Raw genomic sequence first — 27,260 nt, 5'->3', positions numbered from 1 at the left:
CAATCTGTTAGCAACAATGTTTACAGTTTACAGAAAATGCTTCAGCTATACTCCACAAAATCGAGTATTTGCAAATGCTGATTTATTATCAGTAAATGTTTGATTTTTATACTAGGATTGTGTAAAAAAATTGGGTGGAAAGGAGTCACAAATAGAAAAAGTTTAAGTAGTTTATTTATTACTATTTCCTGAGCAGTCAGCCTTCCACATTCACTGAGGTTATGGGTGCAGGACTCCCATGAAACTGAAAAAACAATGTGAATAGAGAAATTGTTATCTTTTTTTTAACCAAGAGAACGTCTCTCTAGGAATTTCTGGGTCTTCCACCATGACTCCATGGTCAACTTGTACTGGAAGATTAATCATATTGGAAAACCTAGAGATTCTAAAGAAACTCTCTCTAGAAATCTTTAGGTGACACCAGAGGACACAAAGAATCTCAGGTCAAGGTAAAGGTAAAGGTTATCCCTTGATATTAAGTCTAGTTGTGTCCAACTCTGGGGGCTGGTGCTCATCTCCATTTCTAAGCCAAAGAGCTGGCGTTGTCTAGAGACACCTCCAAGGTTATGTGGCCAGCATGACTGCATGGAACGCTGACACCTTCCTGCTGGAGCGGTACCTATTGATCTACTCACATTTGCATGTTTTCGAACTGCTAGGTTGGTAGAAGCTGGGGCTAAAAGAAGGAGCTCACCCCACTCCCCGGATTCAAATTGCCAACCTTTCGGTCAGCAAGTTCAGCAGCTCAGTGGTTTAACCCATTGCACCACTGGGGGACCCCCCCCAAAAAAAATCTCAGGTGGAACTTTAAAAATCAAATCCATGAAAGATCAAATCTGCAAAGGACAGAACCGCAAATGTGAAGGGCTAGTTGCATTACAGGCCATTGATCTGATCTGACAGAGCTGTCCATACATTCTTACATTCTGAAACAAGCCAGTTGGATACCCAAACCTACCGTTGTTTCTTCTGCGTGCAGATTTTGGATGAGATGAGCATAGCGCCCTTTCGCTTCCATCAGTTCTGTGTGGCAGCCGCTCTCACATATTTCCCCATCTTCTAGCAATATGATGTCGTCACAAAATTCCAAATACTGGTGTGTTGCCATATTTATTTAAGAAAGGAAATTGAAACAGAATCTGTGAATATTTCTGAGCATCCTGAATATATTTTTAAAAGACTTCTATTTTTTTTTAAAAAAAATAATAATCCAGAATTGTTGTGCTTCTCTGGGGGATGAAACACTATACATTATTTACTACTCTCATTACAGGTATATAGTGCTGTTACTGAAATAGATGCATTCCTGGGCATTGTTTCTTTTACAAATAATTCAGGACCAGAGGCAGAAATAAAAAGTAAAATTGAGACAGTGGGTTGCTGTGAGTTTTCCGGGCTGTATGGCCATGTTCCGGAAACATGACCATTCAACCTGGAAAACTCACAGCAACCCAGTGATTCCAGCCATGAAAGCCTTCAACATTTACTACATTCAAAAAGACTTAGTTCTAACATATTTTAGCAGACTTTTTATTCAAAATCTATAATATGCACATGTGACATGAGCCTACTAGGAGGCGTATCTAGATTGTAAAATGAATGCAGTTTGATTGACATCACTTCAGTGGACAGGGAGGAATGCTATGGAATCCTGGGATTTGTAGTTTGGTGAGTCACCAACGTTCCTTGGCAATGAAGGCTGAAGACATTGTAAAACTGCACCTTCCATGATTCCATACCATTCAGACATGGCAGTTAAAGTGGTGTCAAACTGCACTCTGAGAAATAAGAGCATAAGAACTTGTTACTAGAATCCAGTGAAACTAATTCAACACAATCAAATTAAAAACAAATTGAAAAGCATACCAATAAAAAAGTTGACTATATCTTTGGTCTTACTCCCCCTGGTCTCCCTTAAAAAGCCCTTTCCTCAGCATCCAATCATCTGATCATAGCCTTCTGGAATTAAAAAAAGGTCTTTGCCTGCCAGCAAAAGGACAAGCATCCCATTACATTTTATGATAATAGCACAGTTTTATTGATATTTGCATTCTTGGTATTTCTCAGCTACTCTGTGCACCTATTTCCAGCAGGATGTGTAAATAATAGCTACATAAATAAATGGTTATGCTCCACGAGACACTGAATTAGAAAAAGGTGGTGAGTTTTGGAGAGGCAGGGGATACCTGGGGAGAATACGATCCTTTCTCAGGACAGGATGAATCAGAGAAACCAGAAACTCTAGGAAAAAGTATAAGGATATCCTTGAGGCTTTTGATTGGGCACATTTTTGCTAATGGAACTGCTCTCTGCTTGTGCTGAGCAACACAAATTCTCTGTGTTCCTTAGCAGAAATACAATGTTATGGTTGAGCCTTCTGGCTCCGGTACTAGGAGACGGGGTCGTAAGACTCCTCGAGAGTCAGACTCTTTTGAGGAGTGTGAAAGGAAACGGCTCCGGGACTTATTTGCAGAACCAACAGATGAAGACTCATTTGAGGGTTTTACCGAGGGAATGGAGGAAGAGATGGTTAGCTCAGAGGAGGATGACATGGAGTGGACTCGTGTGAGGGAGGATTTGGGTGTCACCGGCAATGATAGCATGGGAGGCGATTGGCGGGTTGCAGGATCAGACCCATGGACGGGCTGGAGGGATGGAGCGGGATCCACAGCTGGGGATGCTGTGGGGCGTAGTCAAAGGTGTTTTAGCTCTGATGAGGATGATGATGATGAGGCACCTGGAATTAGGATAGCAGCTGACAGCGATGAGGAGTTATGAACTGGGATAAAATGGGGTTTAGGATCAATGGCTAATTGCGTTGGGCAAGGTAATCTGGACGAACGCTTGGGCTCTTGTTGGGGAACTTCCTAAAGACGGGTGTGATTCGTTGCTGGATACGTAAGTTACCAAGGACACTGGGCATAGACGGCGGGAGGAACTGTGTGGGGTTTTTCTGTGCAACTTGTGTTTAATCTTGATAGCTTGGACCTCCGTCGTCTTTTTGACGGACATTAATTACCTACTCTGGATTGACGCTGGACTGACTGACTGACTACGACCTTGGACTATCCCTTCTGTGGCTATCGGTGGAACTTGTGGAACTTTAGACGTCTGCGCTTGGCTTTCGACCTTGGACCGGATTGGGACCCTGCTGACCGCCGTTACCCTGATTGATGTGCCTGGACCTGGATTTCGCTCGTTGCACGGAGGAGTAAACAGCCTGAGTTACTCATCTGTAGCTTTTGAGTAGCAGAGAGGAATCTGCTGCCAGTTTTTTGTGTTCATTTTGACCTCTGTTTACCAACTTTTGTTTGTTTAAATTGCCAGGCTGAAGTAAGCACTTTTGATTTAATCCGGATTAAACTCCTGTTTAATCCGGTTTATTCTTTCGAACCGTTTTAATTCAAACGGAGCTGTTTCTGTTACTTTTCACACTGAAGACAAGTGTTTGCCTAGTCCTTTGCTTCCTACGGGCATTTTTTAGTTCTGTAACTTCAATAAACTGTGTTGTACTCTATTTGGTGGCGTTCTGTCTTTGACATACAATTTCTCCCTTTTTCTGCTTTCTACTTTTCTAAAATGTATTTTTAGTACCTAGCTAGCTGAACACCTTAGATATTCCTCATATTTCCTCTGTGGCTGTTGTGCCATCTCCTGGTGGACTTTGCCATTTCTATTTATTTCCAAATAGTTTGGAGATTACAAGTTGAGTGTCACTTATGCTTCGGATCAGAAGCGTTTTGGATTTGGATCTCCTCTCCCAAGATGTTGGTACACCTGTCTTTGCAAATATATACGAGGACTATCCAGAAAGTAGATTACGTTTTGGAATTAAAAATGAACAAAGTAGAGGAGAAAAGATTTACCATATGTAGTTGAAAGCCAGACCCAAATACCACTTCTCAACATAGTCCCCATTGAAATCTAGGCACTTCTCATAGCGAGTTTGGAAAGTCCTTCCCCACCAAACTTTGCCGCTTGGCTTGTGTCCTCAACCAGGTGGGCGTCCCTTCCCACAGCTGCGCATGTGCATGCGCTCAACTTTCCCCCACGCTCATCCTTGATCACTCTTCTAAGTTTTTGCAAGAAGCACACCTTTCCTGTCCCAAAAAACGGTCACCATAACCTTCCTTGCAAGCATTTGCAAAACAGAAGAGCGATCCAGGATGAGCGTGGGGGAAAGTTGACACAACATCATTAAAACAGGAGATAATAATTAAAACATGTTATACATATAGTTATTGAATCCTAGAGTTGGAAGAGACCCCAAAGGCCATTCAGTCCAACCCATTCTGCCATGCAAGGAACACATAATCAACTTCTAGACTTATTTATATACATGAGTACATGTAGTAATTTCATTGTGTGCAGCCCTGCCCTAGGCTGGTAGGTAAAGGTAAAGGTTTCCCCTGATGTTAAGTCCAGTCGTGTCTGACTCTGGGGGTTGGTGCTCATCTCCATTTCTAAGCCGAAGAGGTTGTCCGTAGACACCTCCAAGGTCATGTGGCCGGCATGATTGCATGGAGCGCTGTTACCTTCCCGCCTGAGCGGTATCTATTGATCTACTCACATTTGCATGTTTTTGAACTGCTAGGTTGGCAGAAGCTGGAGCTAACAGCTCACTCCGCTCCCGGGATTTGAACCTGGGACCTTTTGGCCTGCAAGTTCAGCAGCTCAGTGCTTTAACACACTTCGCCACCCGGGTTCCTTGTACATTACCTGGTACATTACCCCATTATCCCATCCTGTACCTCTTTCTGTTACCTGAAGCTGATGGGTCACAAGAAGTATAGTTTTTCCTTGAAGGGCTACTTTAATACATTGTTCAAAAATATGCTTCCCAACGTGTGCATCCACCGCCGACAACGGATCGTCCAATAAATAAATATCTCTGTTGGCATACACAGCCCGAGCTAAGCTGATTCGCTGCTTCTGGCCACCCGAGAGGTTGAGGCCCCTTTCCCCTATCTATAAAAGGACAAAAATTCCACATTAGTTAAGGGATAGTTAACTGTGAAAATGCGAAAGGCTTCACATTTCATTAAAAAGCTTTATGACTTTATTAAAATGCAAAGATCAATCTCGATTCGCAGCTGAGTCCCAAGCATGGCAAGCAAGTCTGATGCTTTAATCCAAGTCTTATTGAAAAGCCTGAGGAGAAATAATCCCAGAAAAAGTGGTCTCTTAAGACTGATGCTCTACAAATGGCAGAAAGGGAAGTTCCCACATTGCCACCAATGGGCTGAATCTTCTGGAGTGAAAATGGATCTTTCGGCTGCCAGATTGAAAAAAGGAATTTTGCCTGCCCAAATTTCCGTGGGGGGGGGGGGGGGCACTGAAATCCAGACACCAAAAATGGCACGGGTTTTAGCCGAATTACACAGCCCTAGTCACAAGTCAACATACAGCCTGAAAGCAAATACACATGCACACACATTACAAACTGCAGTATTCCACAGAATGTTGTCAAAGCAATTAATGTGGAATCATCCCTCTATAACTGCACAACGTGAAAGGACTTATGTGACATATCTCTAACAACGATACAATAATAATAATAATAATAATAATAATAATAATAATAATACTTTATTTATACCCCGCCACCATCTCCCCAATGAGGACTCGGGGCGGCTTACATGGGGCCATGCCCAGAACAATACAATATAACAGAATATAAAAAACAAAACAAATCATAACACATTGAACAATACAATAAATCAGGGGTCCCCAAACTTTTTAAACAGGGGGCCAGTTCATGATCCTTTGGACTGTTGGCGGGCCGGACTATAGTTGGCCACTGAGCAATAATAATAATTATTAATAATAATAAAAAAAAATAATAATAATAAAGAGGGTTGGAAGAGACCCTTTGGGCCATTGAGTCCAATCCCCTTCTGCCTTTGTGCACTGAAAGCACAAGCAAAGCATCCCTGACAGATGGCCACCCAGCCTTAATGTTAATAATAATAACAACAATAACAATAATAATAATAAAAAATGTGCCGTGCCAAAAGATCTCAGCCGGCATTTGGAAACAATAGACATTGACAAAATTACGATCTGCCAACTGCAGAAGGCCACCCTTCTGGGATCTGCACACATCATCCGAAAATACAACACACAGTCCTAGATACTTGAGAAGTGTTCAACTTGTGATTTTGTGAAACGAAATCCAGCAGATCTATCTTCTTTGCTGTGTCATACTTATAATAAAAAAGAGGGTTGGAAGAGACCCTTAGTCCAACCCCCTTCTGCCTCTGCGCACCAAAAGCACAAGCAAAACATCCCTGACAGATGGCCACCCAGCCTCAATGTTAATAATAATAATAATAATAATAATAATAATAATAATAATAATAATAATGGTTGTAAGAGAAGAAGAGACCCCTTGGATCATTTAGCCCAACCCCCTTCTGCCCTTGTGCTGTGGGGGCCGGATAAATGGCTTCGGTGGGCCGCATCCGGCCCCCAAGCCTTAGTTTGGGGACCCCTGCAATAAATGATAATATACATTACAGCGCAAAATCAGAAGAACAATAAAAACAAGGGTGGGCCACATGAACACTAAGTTAAAACTCGGGGTGAGAAAGAAATAAGAATAAAAACCACAAAAAACAGGGTCATAAATTAGTGGTGCAATCTAAAGGATAGATATTGGAGGGGAGTAACAGAGAAGATGTATGTAGTAATTACTCTCCAAAAGCACAACGGAAGAGCCATGTTTTCAGGTCTTTCTTAAAGGCTACTAATGTGGGGGCTTGCCTAATCTCAATGGGCAGTGAGTTCCACAATCGGGGGGCCACAGTAGAGAAGGCCCTCTCCCTTGTATAGAATACACACGTAATTGTAATCGTAATTGTAATCGTATAGAATACACACGACAAGTGCATTTCTAAACCTTCTGCAATTTTTCTTTATTGTTCTGCACTACTATTCCAAAAACCTTCTAATCAACATCCTGGAAGATGTAATTTAAAATAATTTTGACAGCGATAGTAGCAACTTTCCCAAGCTCTGGGTACTTTTTAGCTCAAGACATTTTGCTTCCTGAGGCAGAGCAGGAAAGAAGGCCCCTGAACTCCCAAAGTACCCCGGGGTCAGCCGAGTTATTTTGGCACCTGAAGCAGAAAATGCCAGGAGAAGTTAAAAATACCACCGTGATAATAACAGCAGCAATAATTTATGATCTTTTCACACCATTCCAAATCTGCTGCCTGAGGCCATTGCTTCACCCTTCCTAATGACAGAGCGGAATACAGGGACCATGGGGCTATTTCCAAGATGGGGGGCAGTCAAGACTGTCAGGCAAGTCATTATCCATTTTGTTTCCTTGGACATATGTTTTGGCAAAACAATAAAAAGATAGCATACAGTGAATAACAACGATGCCGCCGGGGAAAGCTGTTAACCTTATGGGTACCGTGAGGATGGTGCCAAAATTATCAATGAAATATTACAAAATTGCTTACAGCATGACATTAATATATATGTATCAGGGAATATAAGACTCTATTAAGGAAATGCAAAGGAGACTTCAGATCAGTAGTTCTCCAGAGAGCCTTGGGCATTCTATCTCTGATACCTTTTCATTTCAGAGGAGCGTAGACTTATCTCCAAGTCATATCAAAATCCATCATCTTGCCCCCTAAAACCTGCCCTCGACTTATACACAAGTATATATAGTATTTTGAATGAAAACACTGAGAGTCAGACCCCACAATACAGACTTTGGAGTTCAACCCCCGCTGCTCTGGATGTGTCTTCTAGAAGATACATGAAACACATTATGACTTTATAGGCAGGTATGCATCCTGATAGAGCAACCAGTGTCTCCTTTCAAATACAGAGAGATCCAAAGTCTTTTAAAAGTAGGATTGAGTCCCAAGCCAGAGCATGTTCCTTGTTAAGAGTGCCTTATAATGAAAATTTAAACTGACATGATGGCCTGGAGGGACGTGATGCCAAATTCTATTATTATGCCATTCTTGCTCCCCTAGGACAGATACCTGCTTTCATTTCAGCTACTCATTGGGATGCACAGTGCTTCAGTATGTAACTTGTATAATAAAATGGTATATTTAAAGAAGGCTTTCATCTCCTGCCCTACTAAAAATTGCACTGACAAAATGAACAAATTGTCTAGTGGCCCTGAAACAAATTAGAGCCCTACTTTGCCCATGCAGTGTACTTTGAAAAGTAGAACCAAGCCAATTTCTGGTCAGTGTTTAACATGTCTAATAGTATTTTTGTGTAGTGGAAGGTAAACTAGAGTCTGGGAATTTCTTCAGGCCACTCCAAAACCATACCTTCCAATTCTCTTGATTTGAAAGGGACAGTCCTGATTAATTCTCTGTCATCTCACTTTTTCAACTGCTATTTAAATGCCCCAGTTTCCATCTCTTCATCCCACTTTCGATTTGTTTTCAACATCATTTGCTACAAACTGAGGTCAAAACACAAGAGTTTATAATCAATTAACTCAGCAGTACTAAGAGGCTGAGATGGGGTCTTGTCCTTCCCAGTGAGTTCAGGCAACAGCAAACTGCTGCAGCCTCTCTTGGCTTGTGGTTTCTTCCTCATTAATAACTCTTCCATTTTTTACCATACTTTCTCTGGATCTATAGTGTCATATAAAATCCAGATTATGTGGCAGTGTACTCATATAATCCAGTTCAAAGCAAACAATCTGGATTCCAATACTGCATTGTATGGTAGTGTAAATCCAGTCTAAGTTCCAGGTGGTCAAAGTACAACCATAACATTATTTTCGTTGCTACTTCATAACTGTAATTTTGCTCCTGCGATGAATCACAATGTAAATATCTGATATGCAGGATGTATTTTCATGCACTGGACCAAATTTGGCACAAATAACCGATACAACCAAATTTGAATATCGGTGAGGTTGAGGGAAATGATTTTGTCATTTGGGAGTTGTAGTTTCTGGGATTTATAGTTCACTTACAATCAAAGAGCATTCTGAACTCCACCAATGATAAAATTGAACCAGTCTTGGCACACAGAACTCCCATGACCAACAGAAAACACTGGAAGGGTTTTGCAGGCATTGACATTGAGTTTTTCAATTGTAGTTCACCTACATTCAGAGAGCACTGTGGACTCAAGCAATGATGGATCTGGACTAAGCTTGGCATGAATTCTCAATATGTCCAAATGTGAACACTGGTGGAATTTGGGGAAAATAGATCTTGACATTTGGGAGTTGTAGCTGCTGGGATTTATAGTTCACCTACACCTCAACCAGCCGGTCACCCCTTCTGCAGCTGCGCAGCATCGCCAAAACGCTGCGTTGCCAGCCACGCCCCCATTGTTGGAAACAAGTGGTTGAGGACGCAAGTGGCAGAATTTAGTGGGGAAGAAGTTGCAAAACTCCTTGATCACTAAGGTAAGTGCCTAGATTTGAATGGTGACTACGTGAGATGTGGTATTTGGATGTGGCTTTCAACTGCTTATGGCAAATGCTTTCTCCTATACGTTGTTCATTTTTAATTCCAAAACGTAATCTACTTTCTGGATAACCCTCGGACATATATGCACTAAAGAAGGTGGTAATATAAAAAAATCCCTTCCTCTTTCATATTTCCACCCTGTTAATAGAGGAGTTCCCTGAAAAATACTGCAAGAATAAGAAATTTGTTTTGCTACGCAGAGCATGAGACAATCATTTTCCTTTTTAAAAAAAACAAGAGGAATGCTCTGTCACATGTTCTGAAAGGCTATGTTAATCCGGCTTCTGTTGTGACACTTACTTCAGTCATATCTGCGTAAGGAAGAATGTCCATATCTGACTTCAGGCAGCAGACTTTGATGGCATAATTGTACCTGAAACATTAAAAAGTGAACTGTGTTCAGCCTTCTTTGAAAGCAAATGACACTTTGCAGGTTTGCTTCAAAATATAAATGTCTAATCTCCAGGACAGCTCTTTGGCAGTCGGCTGTATCAGAAGACAGAAAGCTCCTCATGCTGGCTCAGGACCAGGGATGTCTATTCAGGACATTATCACACGAAACCTCTATTCCACAGCATTGCATGGTCACCGATAGTGGTTACATACTGGAATAAGTACCCTTCCTATCACACGTTTCTGTTCACACAACTGTGCCAATTTACTGATTGGTGGTCCCATTTTTGTACTTCTGTAAAACCTCACATTCCAGCCCTCTCGCAGTAATGCAACTCCACAATTGTTTTTGAAATAAATACTTTTTCAGTTACAGGTATAGCAAATTACTTAAAAGTTCAAATACCATTGACAATGTAAAACTTTTTGGCTCAGGAATATCAAGTAGGGAGAGAACAGGAAAAGAGAAGAATCCCAAATCCAGTGTTATTTCAGAACCATCCTGCTGTCACAGAAGCAAAAGGTCCCCATGGCACAATTTGAGTTTATTGATACAGTTTGCGTATCAATAGTGGTTGATAGGTTAATCATGGAGAGGAGGCTGATTGGCAATAAGATGTGCATGGTATTGTATGATACAGAGAGTTTAATGCCAGTTTGCCTCCCTTGTGTGATAAAGTCCTCAATGGCCTCATCTACAGTTTCAAACCATATTGCAGTGTTGTTGGAGCCAATGAGAAGAAAATGTCTGATGGGAAGAATCATCTCTTCCAATAGGACACCACAATTAACTTCTGAGGACCTGCTTTACATCTCATCAACTCTTGGAATGGATGATGGCAGTAGACAGGACCTCCTTTGTTATAGCACCTCATATCTCCAACCCACCCACTTATCCTCAGTTCTGTTCTCCTTTAGATGCAGCCTGAAAATCACTTTATTTGCCAATTCCTTTAAGTATCTGAAACCTTAGTCTTGTATTTTATCTCATTTTGTGCTCTGCTGTGCGGTGATCTTTGTGACTTGTTCTGAAATTGTGGTTTTTATTATTTCATTGCCAGCTGACCTGAAAGTACCGCTGAAGAGCTGCCTATCTATATCTTTAAGTCAGTAAGTTAATATGTTTACAGACTCAACTATCTGGCCATGCTTCCATTTTTTTTCGTGTCAGGAGTGACTTGAGAAATTGCAAGTCACTTCTGGTGTGAGAGAACTGGCCGTCTGCACGGACGTTGCCCGGGGGATGTCTGGATGTTTTGATGTTTTACCATCTTTGTGGGAGGCTTCTCTCATGTCATGGAGAGCTGAAACTGATGGAGGAAGCTCATCTGCGCTCTCTCTGGATTTGAACTGGCAACATTCAAGTCAGCAACCCAACCTTCTGGTTAGCAGTCCTGCCAGCACAAGGGTTTAACCCACTTTCTGGCCATGCTGACTGGATGGTTCTTAGGAGCCATAATCTTAAAAAGCAACCTTTTCCAAGATCTGGGAAAATCTTGTTTGTGCAATTCCTCCTATTAAAGACTAGAGACTGGCTACAATTTAAAGTGAAAGGCAAAGCAAGAGGAAATATATAATATCCCCATTTTATGCTCCAGTCTTGTCTTGTCTAGTTGGTTTTTATGTTTACCTTTGTTCATTGTAAGGTTGTCCAAAAAGTATATTTTCTCTGACAGTCCCATGAAATATCCATGCCTGCTGTGACACATAAGCCAATGAACCGTTCACAGCAACGGTTCCCTTTTGTAGATACATCTGAAACAAGGAGATAGCACAAGATCAGGCCAACTTTACAATGCGCACTTGTTGCACCTCAGATTAGCTTCACCTTGTTATATACACCAAACTTCACACAGGTTGAAGTCTTTTCAGTTTATTAGAAAATAGAAGATAAAAAAGTTATTTAAAAGCAAAAGTAAAGTTCCAAATGATCGAGAATATTTCAAGAAATCACAAGGAATAAACAAAGTCCCAATAGATCATGACAAAGTCCCATGAACATGAACACATAGGTTGCAAGATAATCCAGGAAAACAAGAGCTTGCTTCTTCGTAGAACGAGAGTTGCTTTGACAAAGGTTTGTCTCCAAACACATTGCTTTAATACCCTTTGCAAAACATGAAAGCATTTCTTTGGCCTTTGACCTCCTCCTTGTTTGCTAGTCTCACACTCCTCCGAACCCTGCATTCCAAACGGTCACCTTGATCCAAAGCACCTGCTTCATCAAGGTCAGCCTGCCCGTTAGTGTCAGCCTGCTTGCTATCAGACTGAGAACTATCCTCCTTTTCTAAGTCAATTTGCACCTGGCTAGTTTCAGTATCATCAACATCATTCCCTGCTGTGGGAAAAACTCCCTGTTCCTCATCTTCTACAACAGGGACATTCTGAACCTGAGTTTGAACCTGAATCCCATAATCCCCATCAGAATCAATCTGAGGTTCCAGCTGAGTCACAACAGCACTGGGATTTTGGACCAGGGCCACTTGTGGATACCAAAATCTGTAGATGCTTAAGTCCCATTATATATGCACTGATTGATTCAGAGGCAAAGTTTAAAAAGTGTGCATACCTGCCCCAATATTGCTGTGATGACCGAGCTTTTTCCACTTCCAACGTTTCCACAAATCCCCAAGATTTTGCCCTGCAAATTGAATATATTTTCAATATCTTCATTACATTTTCAGATATATGAAATGAAAACAATTCCCCTTTTGCTTGCTTGTCCGGCCTCGTTCAGCAAATTAATGATGTAAAATTGGTTCTTCTTCCAATCCCCTGCTTTCATACACATTGTGTCAGTGATAAAAGAAAACACTATAAATTACGTAAATTCATCTGGGATGACTTGCCCACTCCCGCTGTGTTCACATGCCTCAATTGCCTTCATATTAACTTAAGCAGAAATCCACTCAATTTTTTTTTGTTCTGATATACCTACTTTTGGTACTGTAAAATTTAGGTTGCGCAAAGCAAAGGAACCATTGTTCTCCTTCCCAGCAATTGTTATCTGAGAGAGAGAAATGGCTGGTTTTGACACGGCTTCATCTTTGCAGATGCGTTTCCCATTCAGGGTGGTCTCCTTGCTCTTTTTGGCAGTGCATTCATTGGCAGAAGTGACACTCCGGGTTGTCCCCTTGACCCCTTTAGTGCTGCATTCTCTGGAAGAACTTCCCCAATACAACGTGGCACCTTCCAGGACCACGGCATTTGCGGAACCCTTCAAAGGGATCACGTATGCTGGAGGAATCTGAATAACCAAAATTTTCTGAAAGAGAAGAGACAGAGTCAAGGGCAAACACTATAGGACTGGTGGGAGGTCCAGCTTGGGTCAACAGGGCTGTGTCTCAGTGGTGGAGCACACTTGGAGTATACAAAGGTCCAGGTCAATCCCTGATATCTCAATTTTCAAAGAATCTCAGAGAAACTGTCTCACCAAAGACGTACAAGTCTACCCCAGTCAGAACATGGGACGAGATGGACCTATGGAAGGTACAGATGTTCCTAAGATCTCTGGCCTGCATGAGGAAATGGCTTCTAAAATTGAAAGATCATCTAGAAATCTTCTATATAATAACAATAGTTTGGGAAAGTTATTTTTGAGCTACACCTCTCACAATCACATGCCTAGCATAACCAGTGGTGATACTCACTGGGAAACTCTTGGAACTGCAGTCCAAAGAAAGTAAATTTTCCAGATGCCTTAATTGTTGTGTGCCATTCAAATCAACTCCAATTTATGGTGACCTTTCTTCACAAGACATGTTCAGAGGAGGTTTGCCATTGCTTTCCTCAAAGATTGAGGGACTGCAGCTAGCCTAGGACTATCTCATGGGCTTCCAGACATTCAACACTTGGTCTTCTAGTCCAGCATTCTGTCTGCACATATGTTGCAATACTAAAATTGCTCTTAGAAGGTGCAATGATAGCTTTAAAAGGAGTGGAGACACCTTCATAGAAGACAAAATTTGTGATGGCTAGCAGAGGAGGCCATATATCAGAACCTGAATGGGATCCACATGGCTCTCTGATGTGGATGGAAGTGACTCCCAGCATTCCTCACCAATGGTTGTACTGGCTAGGACTGATCGGAAACGAAGACTAACATTATCTGGAGGACTATATGATTCATACACTTGTGTTTGAACATTCACCTATATCTCACATCTTCCAACATTTCACACATATAAAATTGAGACACAAGTGGTCAAGTATCATCAGAACATGGGCAACACGTTCTTCGTCATTCATTACATGACAAAGAACACCCAAGCTCCTCTGTTAGTCAACATGGCTACTGGGATTCTGGATGCTGTGCTCCATAACAGGAACTTCCTAATCTTTGAATACTATAACCGTCAGGGCATGATATAGTACAGGAGGCCTGTAGTTATTCTTTTCCATTCATCAGTTTCAACATGCCTGAAATCATTTTAATTTTACCTTCAATCTTTTCAAAGAAACAGCTGCTTCCGCTGCAGCTTTCACCGAGAATGGCAAAATGGCAATGACAAACTTCATTACGTTAAACATCGCAATCACACTGAAGGCCTGCAAAAGGAAATGAGTGAAAGACTATTAGGATGACATCTGATTATTTTGCATTATGTCTTTAAGAGTTTCTGAAATGATGTGCATTATGAATTCATAAGACATCATGCAATCTACACTATAGAATGAATTCCATTTTCAATGTGTAAGGGTGTAGAATTAGTGCAGTTTGATGGGACTCAGTGCTATGGAGTCATAAGAGTTGTATTTCGGTGAGGCATTGGCACTCTTTGGCAGAGAAGGAAAAAGAACTTGTAAAATGATAACTGCCATATGAGTCCATAGCATTGAGCTATGGCAGTCAAAGTGCACCAATTCTACAATATAGATGCACCTCAAATCAGTGTACAACTCACACTGCTTGATTCCAGTTCACAGCATTCCTCACTATAGGCTATGTTGGCTGGGACTTCTGGAAGTTGCAGTCCAAGAAGATTTGTAGGACCACTTGATTAGGTCCATGGCCTAAACCCAACTATTAGCTTGAGTTACAGCAAACCCATTGACCTAGGCCCCTTCTACACTGCCATATAATCCAGATTATCAAACAGATAATCTATATTGTCCGATTTGAACTGGATTATATGAGTCTATACTGTCATATAATCCAGTTCAAAGCAGATAATCTGAATTTTATACGGCTGTGTAAAAGGGGCCTTAGTTATTGCATGGCATGTCAATACATATCCCATTGGTTCAGCTTGGATCCCTTCCACATAGCTGTATAAAATCACTTGTTATCTGCTTTGAACTGGGTTATATGGCAATGTGGACTCAGATAACCCAATTCAAAGCAGATATTGTGGATTATCTGCCTTGATATTCTATATTACATGGCTATGTGGAAGTGCCCTTGCAATCCAGTTTAGCGGAGCCCCCAATGGCATAGTGGACTAAAGCCTCGGGACTTGAAGGTTGGTTTGCTGACCTGAAAGCTGCCAGGTTCGAATCCCACCCGGGGAGAGCGCGGATGAGCTCCCTCTATCAGCTCCAGCTCCGTGCGGGGGCATGAGAGAAGCCTCCCACAAGAATGGTAAAAACATCAAAAAACATCCGGGTGTCCCCTGGGCAACGTCCTTGCAGACGGCCAATTCTCTCACTCCAAAAGCGACGCAAGTTGCTCATGACATGGGGAAAAAAAATCTGGTTTAGCATGCACTCCAACTGTCTCAATTTGGCAGGGAAAGTCTAATTAATCTTCTCTCATCCCACTTTTCCAGCAGCTTTTAACATCCTCCTTTTTCCTTCTCCCACATTTCCCATTTGTCCTCAGTTTTCTATATTAGCTACAAACTGATCCAGTAGCACCATTAATGATCCAGGCCTGGTCTTTCACCCTCTAAACTAGCTGCAGTGGAGAAGTCATTCTATAATCAATGTTGGTATGAGATACATTTGCCAAACCCTGCACTGGAGTCTCCAACAGAGAATGAGGGGTTCCACAATGCTTGGGATCAACCTGTGTGAAATCTTGACTCGGCCTTTTCCTCTCATTTGCTTTAGTTCCCTCTGTTTAGGTTTTCCCAGTAGTGTAGATAGCTTCATTTGCATTAGTTTTTGGGTGAAGCATAAAATCCCCAGAGGCCAGCCTTAGTTGGTCATTTGCCTTTCAGAGCTCTCATGCTAGACTCCTCTTTTTCTGCAGTAGAGCTACAGAGACTAGAGGCCTGGTCATTGTCTGGTAATCCTAGGCCCAGCAATCCAAAACAGGCATCCTTAGCACCTGCATTTAGCAGTATTCATATACTATCAGTCCCAGAGACAACAGAAGCTTGTGATCGCCTAAGTTTCACAAAGTAGAAGATCAAGACAGCTTATAAGCACCAGCTTGTAACCCATCACTTTGCATCAGAGGCAAAAGACTTTCAGGGATTCTAGAGAGATGACTGCAACCAGCAAAATCTCTTTTTGTAATGTATTGTTTTAAGCTATTTTACAGTAGTCCCGGGTGGAGTTAACCCTTTTTTCATCCTGTTTTTAGTAAACTCATTTAGGTTATCTTTTTACCTTGCCTAAAGTGCCTCTGTATGTTAAGGGTCTTGATCTTAACAGAAGGTATACAAATAGATCCTGAGTAAAGCCAAACACTATAGTTTTTCCCAAAGGCTCGGGCATGCCATCACAACCTGCTTGCATGGAACTATATATGAGCATCCACTCTTGAGGATGAAAATGACCCAATGAGCATAAAATAGCAGAAGGCTATAAGGTGGAATGTCCCAATGCACATATAATAACAGAAGGAGGGGGGGAAAGCACCCACAAATGTAGTATTTCTGAGTGGTGATTTAAGGCTACAACTTACAACAGAAGCGGTGAGTTCCAGGTTTAAAAGAGTATGGATGAAAAATGTCATGACGATAGATAAGGTGGACACGATTGGGGTCAGGGCAGAGTTCACACTTTGAACGTAGCCTGCTTTTTCCAGTAATTTCGTCTCTGCTCTCCTAATGCCTGTAAAGGGAGGGGGGGAGGCATCCTTCAATTACGATGTGAGAAAAGTGAAAAATCATACATCCTCCCAAGACAATGGCATGTCATTTTTGCAAATTATAGCCTTACATCTCGAATTAACAGTGAATCACAGATATTGTCGAGAATGATCCAGTTAAGGCATTTCATTGAAATTTAAAAGCCTCTGCCTCCTCTCTCTCCCTTCTCTCTTTTATTCCTACCTCTGACAGCTTTTGCAAAAGACTTCTCCCAAGCATACATTTTGATCAGCTTAATGCATGTCAAAATCTCATTCATTATTCGCACGCGTTTATCCGTCACCAGAATGGCAGCTCTTCGGAATACAGAGGTAAGCTTGGCCATAGACATCTGTAGCAAATAGGGAAAATGGCATGAGACAGAGATAAAAGTCATTTCCCCCACTTTTAAATAAGAGTTTTAAGTGCATCCACACCATAGAACAAATGCAATTTGACACCATTTTAACTGCCCTGGCTCAATGCTATGGAATTCTGGGAGTTGTAGTTTGGGGATACACCAGCACAATTTGGTAGAGAAGGCAAAAAAGGCTTTCTCTATTGGAAAATTGTGATCTTTGGAAAGGCATGACCTTGTTAGAAATCATAACCTTTTGGGAAACTGATGCTCTAACCTTTTGGGAAATGGAAATCTCCCTAAACTTACTGAAAATGGCATTTATTACAATTTGGGAAAATCAGGAATCTCCCTGAGAAGAGTTAAAAACTCACTTAAGTCAACTTTCTTAGCATTCTTGCAAAGCAATTAGGTTTCTCAGCTGTTATACTGATTCACCTAGATATCTCTTTGAGCTGTTAGGGAAAAAGGCACAAAAACACACACAAACACACATATATAGCAGAGTTTCAGAGATGTTCTTTCAGTTGCCCAAAAGACATCTACTTTTCCTTAAAACCTTTTGGTTTAAATCATGCTCTGAAGAGACAGTAACATAGTTGGTTTACTCACAAACTTCATGTATTCGGCATACAGGTACATTGCTTATCAGTCCAGTTACAGAGAGGCATTTTCCTCTCCCAGGCTCAGGTTAGATTCCCAGATCCTTCATTCATATATATATATATATATATATATATATATATATATATATATAATATTAACCCCCATTTCCACAGATCAGATCTAATGTGGAGGCATTTTCCTCTCCCAGGTTAGATTTCCAGATCCAAATGAAACATGAAGAAAACGAAGGAAATTTTTTTCACTCACATCTCTAATATGTACCATTACATAATATACAGCTTGAGAGCAGATTCCAGTCAATGTCAGGATTACATGGTTTACTTGTCTGTATTTGTTAATTGTGTACACTTTGTATTTTTGAAACCAACATATGGTTTGGGGTACATTTTATTTCTCCAAAATGCACTGCAAGCCTCATTGATGTACTGAATTCTGAGTCCCAGAAACGCTTGATTTTGAATGAACTGAGGTGCATGAATTGGACAGTTCCACCAAAAAGTGCAGCAAAAACATTGGAAAGAGCTACGTTTTGTTGAGAGAATGCTTGCATGGCATTCAATAGGTTTATTATCTGGCATTTCCCAGAGAGTGCTTACATTAGAACAGCCCTGCTGTGTCAAATCAGAGTATAGAAAAGTTTCTCTCCTTTTTTTCTTTGGATCACAGCCTTTAGAATGGAACTTGTGAAACCAGTTGGGGAGTCGTGAAAGTTGAAGCCCGAAAAGGAACTTTTTCCAAGTTCTAATCAGACCGATAGGGCTTCTTTAGCCCTGTTTCCCAGAGTGACCAATAAAATGTTAAGATATGGGCATGCTAGTTCCCTAGCAACCTGTATTGATTGAGAGCAGAGCTCGGAAAGTTTTAAAAGAAAGATGAATATAATGACATCGTGGAGCTTTCCATAACTCAGCAGAAGAGGGAGGGTGCTCTGGGTATCACTGCTCAGACATAGACAGCTTCACTATGTAGTTATATTCATTTTTTTAAAAAGTCTCTGAGTTCAGAATGATAGGCAGGTTGCCTGTGATCTTGAGCCAATATTGATAGTCTGGAACAAATCCTGTTAAAAAGAAATTGGGAGAACTGCTACTAGTTTCAAAGAATACTGGCCAGCCAAAGTCATTTTTTATTAGTAGTGAACCTAAAATCACAAGGCAACAAATTATCTACAATCCTACTGTACAAGATAAATTGGACAGAACTACGAGGGTTATCCAGAAAGTAGATTACGTTTTGGAATTAAAAATGAACACAGTATAGGAGAAAACATTTACCATATGCAATTGAAAGCCACACCCAAATACCACTTCTGAACGTAGTCACCATTCAAATCTAGGCACTTACCATAGCGATAAATGAGCTTTGCAACTCCTTCCCCACTAAATTCTGCTGCTTGCATCCTCAACCACTTGTTTCCAACAATGGGGGCATGGTCGGCAATGCAGTGTTTTGATGACACTGCGCAGCTGCAGAAGGGGTGACTGGCTGGTTGAGGATGCAAGCGGCAGAATTTAGTGGGGAAGGAGTTGCAAAGCTCATTCATCGCTATGGTAAGTGCCTAGATTTGAATGGCGACTACGTGAGATATAGTATTTGGGTGTGGCTTTCAACTGCATATGGTAAATGTTTTCTCCTATACTTTGTTCATTTTTAATTCCAAACGTAATCTACTTTCTGGATAGCCCTCGTAGATTAAATTCTGAATCAAACTACTTGTCATTGTCTACTTCCTTTCGAACACTGCTTTAAAGTTTACTAAGTAACTCTTCTATTTAGACAGAACTACCAACTGTCCCCATTTTAAAAGAGATTATTTGTATACACTACCTGTATGGGTATGCACACAATATACACCAATGTTCCTATGAGTGCCGTGGGACCAAGAATGATGCAAGAATAGACTGAGCAGGCCAGCATCAGCAGAGGCACGGCAATTGGCAGGGGACAAAACAACGCCGCTTCGAACATCCGATAGCCATCGTTGGCTAATAGATTGATCACCTGAAAGAGGTAAAGGAACGAGTGTGACTACGAGATGAACCCATTGGAAGCAATCCCATTATTATCAAAGAACATCCATAACACCGACCAACACACATTTTTGGTGCCTCAAATGTTAGCCCTGTTTCTGGATATATTTGACCTGCTGACTACCAAAATGGCACCTGTTTTCTCCAATTGGTACTAGTTTTGAAGGATACAGAACATACCGTATATACTTGAGCATAAGTCAAGTTTTTCAGTCACTTTTAGGGCTGAAAAAGCCCCCCTTGGCTTATACTCGAGTGAAAGTCCTGGCTGGCTTATATTCAAATCAGCTTATACTCAAGTATATAGGTAATCAGAGTTGGACAGTCTTATCTTATTGAAATCCTATTATTCTTAAATTCAGTTTTATGTAAATATTCAAAAACATTTAACCTACTGATACCTCAATTAATGTACTTGTATTGGTAACTATTTTTTTAATTTACCAGTAGCTGCTGCATTTCCCATCCTTGTGTTATACTCAAGTCAATAGGTTTTCCCAGTTTTTTTCTGGTAAACTTAAGTGCCTCGGCTTATATTCAGGTCAGCCTATATTCTCATGGATAGAAAAGCCCTAAAAACATGGTTATGTGCTCAGGCTTTTAACGAATAAATGACAAAGACGACCCAGACTGATGTATGGCTAAAGCACGAGGATATTGGATGAACGGATTTTAACCATATGTTCTATATTTTATACTGTATTAATTGTTTGTAATGGATTTTATATACGTTTATTTTAATTATATGTCAGCATCGAATTGTTGCCAATTGAGTACACCGCCCTAAGTCCCTTCAGGTGAGAAGGGCGGGATAGAAATATTGGAAATAAATAAATAAATAAAATACGATATGTCATCTACCAGTTGTCATCTGCTCGCCCACAGAAAGCAATGATAAATAACCGTATCTAAGAAACTAGAGCGGATGCAGTTGATCCAATGCAATTTTCTGAATCAGTGCCCCAAATAAACCCAAGAATAGACCTAAAAATCCAAACAACAAGGAAAAAATATTTTTATTGGGCTGTGCAATATGATTTAAAACACAGGACTGGCTCTACATTGTTGAATGAGTGCAGTGTGGCACCCTTTTTACTGACATGGCTCAAATGCCATGGACTCATTGGAACGGTAGTCTGTTGAGGCACCAGCACACTTTGGAGGAGAAGACAAAATCTCTTGTCAAACTACAACTCCCATGATTCAATAGTATTGAGCCACAGCACGTAAAGTGGTGCCAAACTGCATTCATCCTACAATGTAGATGCATCCTTGGGTTTAGGTGGTTTATCTGTGCTTGTCTAACCCAGTGGTTCTCAACCTGGGGTCCCCAGATGTTTTTGACCTTCAGTTCCCAGAAATCCTAACAGCTGGTAAACTGGTTGGGACTTCTGGGAGTTGTAAGCCAAAAACATCTGGGGACCTCAGGTTGAGAACCACTGGCTTAACTCTAATGTCAAGATGTTACGAATGAGGAAACCAAATAGGAAGTACTAGCTGTGCCCGGCCACGCGTTGCTGTGGTGAAGTATGGTGGTATGGGAAATAAAGTATTGAGGAATTGGTGGTAGTTAAGGTAAAGGGTAAAAGTTTTCCCCTGACATTAAGTCCAGTCCTGTCTGACTCTGGGGGTTGGGGCTCATCTTTAGTCTACACTGCCATATAATCCAGTTGAAATCAGATAATCTGTATTTTATAGGCAGTGTGGAAGAGGCCTGATTGAAATGGCCCTGGGCTGAGTGGGTTGCTAGGAGACCAAGTGGGTGGAGCTTAGCCTTCTAACTGGCAGCAATTGGATAAAACAATTATTCCTCTCCCTCTAATTAGGATTTTATATTTCTTTTCTTTTTGTTGGGTAGAGGCATGGATGAGGGGTTGTGCTGCCAAGTTTAGTGTTTCTGGGATGTGCAGTTTTGTTGTTTTGTCCTAGGCCGAAATTTCATTACCCTTTTATATATATAGATAAGGCTTTCATCCAAAGTTTAAGAGAAGCACATTACAAGTAATTTTATATACAGTAGGACCAGTATATACATAGGAGCTTGTTGAACATGGTTTCCTTTATGCATGAAAAACATAAAATATTACAGAATATTACATAATGCCCACACTAGCGTTCTCTCTAGATCTCCAGTGTGATTCTGTAGTGAACTTCAACTGGACGTCCTGCTGGACATTGAATATAGAAATGCGCTGGAGGCTAGAGAGAACATTTCTGGGCATTTTCTTGGTCTTTCTGAACAATTCCATGGCTTTTATTGGATGCCCAAGACATCATTAATTTCTGGTAAGAAAACAATAGGGTTCCAGATTATGCCAAAATCATATCACACCAAAGGTCTAATGTGAGCCTAATGTAGTCACTTGTAATGAACTGAAGTGGGAGAATGAGAGCATTATGAAAGCTTTATTTCAAAAATAACATAATTGGTATAATGTTTTTTATTTTTTCACTGTTATTTTTTTCAGCAAAAGTACTTTGAAATGATATGTTAATGCATTTTGGGGGTATTTTGATTAGAAGGTTGCTGGTATTGTGTCATTTGCTGATCAATCTGAAGGTTTATTTCAAGATGTGTAATGGAAAAGTAATGTAACAAGTGACTACATTGTGTTTTTGCAATGTTAAAAGCAACCAATTAATTGTGGGGGTTTTGAAACAAAATTACATAAGGAATGACTTTCGAAATACTATCTTTCAAGCTCACAAATCACTCTCATGTAACATGCCATCAGTTGGAAATGTAGATGAATTTGAAACATATATTGCAGTTCATGGATCTAACCATATGTTTTGAATTTTTATATTGTATTTAATAGTTTTAATTGATTTTATGTACTGTTGTGATTTTTTTAACTATGTGCAGGCATTGAATTGTTGCCACTTGTTGTAAGCCGCCCTGAGTCCCCTCGGGTGAGAAGGGCGGGATATAAATGTTGGAAATCAATAAATAAGTTCAATGGAAGTGGCTCTAATATGTAGGTTGAATTCTACTTCAGCTTTGTTTAGGTGCAGAGCTACACATTAAATCATGCAACCCTTGTGTTGAACATTGCACAACTGAGCCAAGACACCACATGTGCAACCAAATGCACATGTACCACCATGAACAATGTACAAAAGCAAAAAAAGGTTCATCAAATGCAATTCTCAAGTATGTGTCCATACAAAGTGCCATCACATGCACAGATCTGGTTGTGCAACACTGAGCTGATGCCTGCTGTATTCAATATTTTGAATAAAAATTTTTTAATCCCTTCCAAAAGGAAATGTACAGTAATAATAATAATAATAATAATTTATTTATACCCCGCCACCATCTCCCCGTGGGGACTCGGGGTGGCTCACAATGTTACAAAAGTAACAGCGCAAATACATAAACAATACACACAGTTTAAAACACAAGAAGATGATAAAACAGAAGTTAAAACAAAGTTTTATACAACAGTAATAATATCAATAGTAATAATATCAAACAACCACCAATGCAATTCAGTCAACTTCGAAGGTGGGGGGGGGGGGGGGACTATAGCAGCAATATAAGATAAAATCATTAGATTAAAATACCCCAATGAAAGGAACCTAATAACATTCAGAATAGAATTATAATGAGGCTGGGCATCCAATAGCTGTCTCTCCAAAGGCGAGCCAGTAGAGTCACATTTATCCAACATCTGCTTATCCAACGTTCCGGATTATCTAACAAAGTTTGTCTCCCGCCCCGATCCACAGCTGTTTCTCTAGACCAGGGGTCCCCAAACTAAGGCCCGGGGGCCGGATACGGCCCATCAAAGCCATTTATCCGGCCCCCACGGCACAAGGGCAGAAGGGGGTTGGGCTAAATGGCCCAAGGGGTCTCTTCCAACCCTTATTATTATTATTATTATTATTATTATTATTATTATTATTATTATTAACATTGAGGCTGGCTGGACATCTGTCAGGGGTGCTTTGCTTGTGCTTTTGGTGCACAAAAGCAGAAGGGGGTTGGACTAAATGGCCCAAGGGGTCTCTTCCAACCCTTATTATTATTATTATTATTATTATTATTATTATTATTATTATTATTAACATTGAGGCTGGCTGGCCATCTGTCAGGGGTGCTTTGCTTGTGCTTTTGGTGCACAAAAGCAGAAGGGGGTTGGACTAAATGGCCCAAGGGGTCTCTTCCAACCCTCTTTATTATTATTATTATTATTAATAATAATAATAACATTGGGGCTGGGTGGCCATCTGTCAGGGGTGCTTTGCTTGTGCTTTCGGTGCTTATTACTACTACTACTACTACTACTACTACTACTACTACTACTACTACTATAGTCTGGCCCTCCAACAGTCCGAAGGATCGTGAACTAGCCCCCTGTTTAAAAAGTTTGGGGACCCCTGCTCTAGACAGCAAGGATTGAACTTTTTTTGGATTTAATTTCCGACAATGTTGTTATTGAAAGTTCATTTTATGCAATTCTATCTTTATTTGTAGGCAATTTGTTAGTAGCCAATGTTTTTGGAATCAATGTTTTCAATATATTGCGATGTTTTGGTGCTAAATTCATAAATACAGTAATTACTACATAATGTTACCATGTTTTGGACTGCTTTTTCTACTGATTTGTTGTAAAACATGATGTTTTTGGTGCTTAATTTGTAAAATCATAATGTAATTTTACATTTAATAGGCTTTTCCTTAATCCCTCCTTATTATCCAACGTTTTCGCTTGTCCAATGTTCTGCCGGCCCGTTTATGTTGGATAAGTGAGACTCTATGTTTAATGAAATCAATGGGATTTTGGTCACTATCCATGGATGACAGTCATTCATTGTTCAAAACATGAAATATCTTTTTAAAAATGCATTTCACTAAAGCTATTTTATGATGGAAATATCTCCAAGTAAGGAGCCGATAAGTAAGAAGGCTTACTTCACCAAATGAGATGTGCGACATAGATTTAAATGCCAGCAGTTTCTCAAAGGCAACCGTAGAAACGGCCACTTTTAATCTGATGGCGGTGCGGTAGTTGACTGCCCACGCCAAGGCCCAAAACAGCACTTTGAAAAGCTCGGTCAGAAATAGTGCTACGCAGAGGCCGATCCCTCTGACCAGGTCCCGGGAGCCACTTTCACTGTACTGGAGGATGTTGTAAATGAGCACCGTCTGCAAAAAGATGAACAGAAATCTAAATTATTTGGTAGTGCGGGTGTGGAGGAAAGCATCATATCATTATGATTTGCAAATCTTTGGAATGGCCATACTTATAGTCCCAGAAAGTAACTTTTCCAAGCTGTGATCTGATTAGCAAGAGCTCTAAAAGTTCTTGGAAAGAGTTCTTTCCTTTTAGTGGAGGGCAAGGGAAAGCTCAAGCATAATGCATGCACCATAAAGTACAAACAGTCTTCAAATTACAAACATCTGACTTACAAATAACTCATAATTAAGGATGGGAGTGAGACTAGAGGAAGTGAGAGTAATCTACCTTTCGGAAGGGAAATTCACTCCTGGAAGAGTTATTATCATGGGGAAAAGGGGTCTCCACTGAAGCTTTCTCACCAATCTTTGTTTCCACAACAGGTCACATTTTCCAAAATCCAATGAGGCAGAAAGTGAGGCAAAATCTTCAGAACAGGGCACAGATGGGAAAACAAACACCACAGGAGTGTTGTTCACCCTTCCGTATGCTATCCAAAGCAAATTATCTATCTATCTATCTATCTATCTATCTATCTATCTATCTATCCATCCATCCATCAATCCATCTATCCATTACCTTCCCCAGGGATCGTGCTTGGTCTGACCTCTCTGCCATGACCTTCCCGTCTTGGGTGGCCCTACACGGTATAGCTCATGGCTTCATCGAGGCACTCAAGCCCCAGCACCACGTCAAGGTGACGATCCAAGCCAGGGATCTATCTACCTACGAGGGTTGAATGAAAAGTAATGCCTCCACCTTCATTACTTGGGTTTGGATGGGAATATTTTAATAAATCAAATGCAGAAATAATCCTTAGAATGTGCTCTTTAACTACTACTATTTCACTTTTCCACATAATCACCAGACAATTGGATACATTTCTGCTAATGATGAACAAGTTTTCTGAAGCTGTCACGGAGGAAGTCGACACTCTGTTTCCTCAACCAGAGTCTCACAGGACCCATTGTGTACAGATCTTCCGATGCCAAGCAAAGCAATAATGTGACCCACACGTTCTTTTGAAATGCCAATTATGCTTGAAATTTCTCTCTGAGTGATACGATGATCATCCTGAATCAATCTATCAACCTTTTGCTTTTGAAACTCGGTGGTTGCTGTCACAACTCTTTGCTGTCCAACTCTTTGTCTGCTACGCAAGTCAGGTGTTCCCACCTCAACATCTTTAAACTTACTCACCAAACGACACACGGTACTCACATCAACACAATCACCATAAACAGCTTGCATTCTCTGATGAATCCCCTTTGGAGTGACACCTTCTGCTGTCAAGAATTCAATGACTGCACGTTGCTTAAGTCGTATTGACCAACCATCTGTGCAGGGTTCCATACTTCGCACTTTAACAACGCAACCGTTCAATGCTAAGGCTTCCCACCCAATGGAACTGTAGAGGAGAGTCTACTGAACAAGCCAGTGCCTGCCACATACCAGTACTGCCATCTGTTGAGGACTTACAAAGGTGGAAGCATTACTTTTCCTTCAACCCTCATATCTTTGGCTGGCATTACATTTAAAAATGTACCTATTCGAACTTAAAGGAGCCCCGGTGGCAAAGTGTGTTAAAGCGCTGAGCTGCTGAACTTGCAGACTGAAAGGTCCCAGGTTCAAACTCCGGGAGAGGCGTGAGCGGCCACTGTTAGCTCCAGCTTCTGCCAACCTAGCAGTTCGAAAACATGTCAATGTGAGTAGATCAATAGGTACTGCTCCAGCGGGAAGGTAACGGCGCTCCATGCAGTCATGCTGGCCACATGACTTTGGAGGTGTCTACGGACAACGCTGGCTCTTCGGCTTAGAAATGGAGATGAGCACCAACCCCCAGAGTCAGACATGACTGGACTTAACGGCAGGGGAAACCTTTACCTTTTATTCCAACTTACATACAAGTTCAGCTTAAGAACAAACCTACAGAACCTATCTTGTTAGTAACTTGGGGACTCCATGGATTAATAGTGTTTTTATAAGTGTATCTCCACAATACTCACCGGTCCCAAAGCACCAAAAATCATGCAAGCGATATTTGCTATGACATCCACCAATATTCTAGTCCTCTGAAATCTTAATACCACTCTGACTAAAGAAGCCTTCTCGGGGCCTACTTTGGCCAATTCTGCTTCCCAAAGGAGTCGAAATCTGTCAAGAACAAACAGCTAGAA

The 27,260-nt window shown here is 40.9% G+C and overlaps 1 protein-coding gene and 2 long non-coding RNA genes across 10 annotated transcripts in view; 2 read left to right on the top strand and 1 right to left on the bottom strand.

Annotated features, from left to right (window-relative positions):
• Positions 1–27,260, top strand: part of LOC134293688 (uncharacterized) — a 453,696-nt gene that overhangs the window by 199,137 nt on the left and 227,299 nt on the right. The window lies entirely within an intron of this gene.
• The window catches only part of LOC100558155 (ATP-binding cassette sub-family C member 12), a 90,346-nt gene that overhangs the window by 48,920 nt on the left and 14,166 nt on the right, over positions 1–27,260 (bottom strand). For 6 of the 8 annotated variants that reach the window (XR_010000641.1, XR_506710.3, XM_062962006.1 and 3 more), the window contains 12 exons: positions 27,090–27,237; positions 24,819–25,052; positions 19,698–19,871; positions 17,090–17,237; positions 16,720–16,868; positions 14,307–14,414; positions 12,805–13,131; positions 12,436–12,507; positions 11,497–11,621; positions 9,774–9,846; positions 4,765–4,968; positions 959–1,093 (listed from right to left, as the gene is read on the bottom strand). Coding sequence is in view for 6 of the 8 variants with exons in the window: in XM_062962006.1 (XP_062818076.1) it covers positions 959–1,093; positions 4,765–4,968; positions 9,774–9,846; positions 11,497–11,621; positions 12,436–12,507; positions 12,805–13,131; positions 14,307–14,414; positions 16,720–16,868; positions 17,090–17,237; positions 19,698–19,871; positions 24,819–25,052; positions 27,090–27,237 (1,897 nt within the window). In the remaining 2 variants the exon portion in view is untranslated. Of the gene's footprint in view, positions 1–958; positions 1,094–4,751; positions 4,969–9,773; positions 9,847–11,496; positions 11,622–12,435; positions 12,508–12,804; positions 13,132–14,306; positions 14,415–16,719; positions 16,869–17,089; positions 17,238–19,697; positions 19,872–24,818; positions 25,053–27,089; positions 27,238–27,260 lie in introns of those variants that run through there. The other 2 variants (XM_062962005.1, XM_062962007.1) reach the window with 2 other exon arrangements.
• On the top strand, positions 1,044–3,517 carry LOC134293689 (uncharacterized). The gene is made up of 2 exons (XR_010000650.1): positions 1,044–2,898; positions 2,982–3,517. It is a non-coding gene; the product is annotated as an uncharacterized LOC134293689 (long non-coding RNA).

The sequence above is a fragment of the Anolis carolinensis genome, unplaced genomic scaffold (assembly GCF_035594765.1).
Source record: "Anolis carolinensis isolate JA03-04 unplaced genomic scaffold, rAnoCar3.1.pri scaffold_9, whole genome shotgun sequence".
Classification (NCBI taxonomy): Eukaryota; Metazoa; Chordata; class Lepidosauria; order Squamata; family Dactyloidae; genus Anolis; species Anolis carolinensis.
Note: the sequence above shows the minus strand (reverse complement) of the source record. Positions and strands in the feature narration are given on the sequence as shown.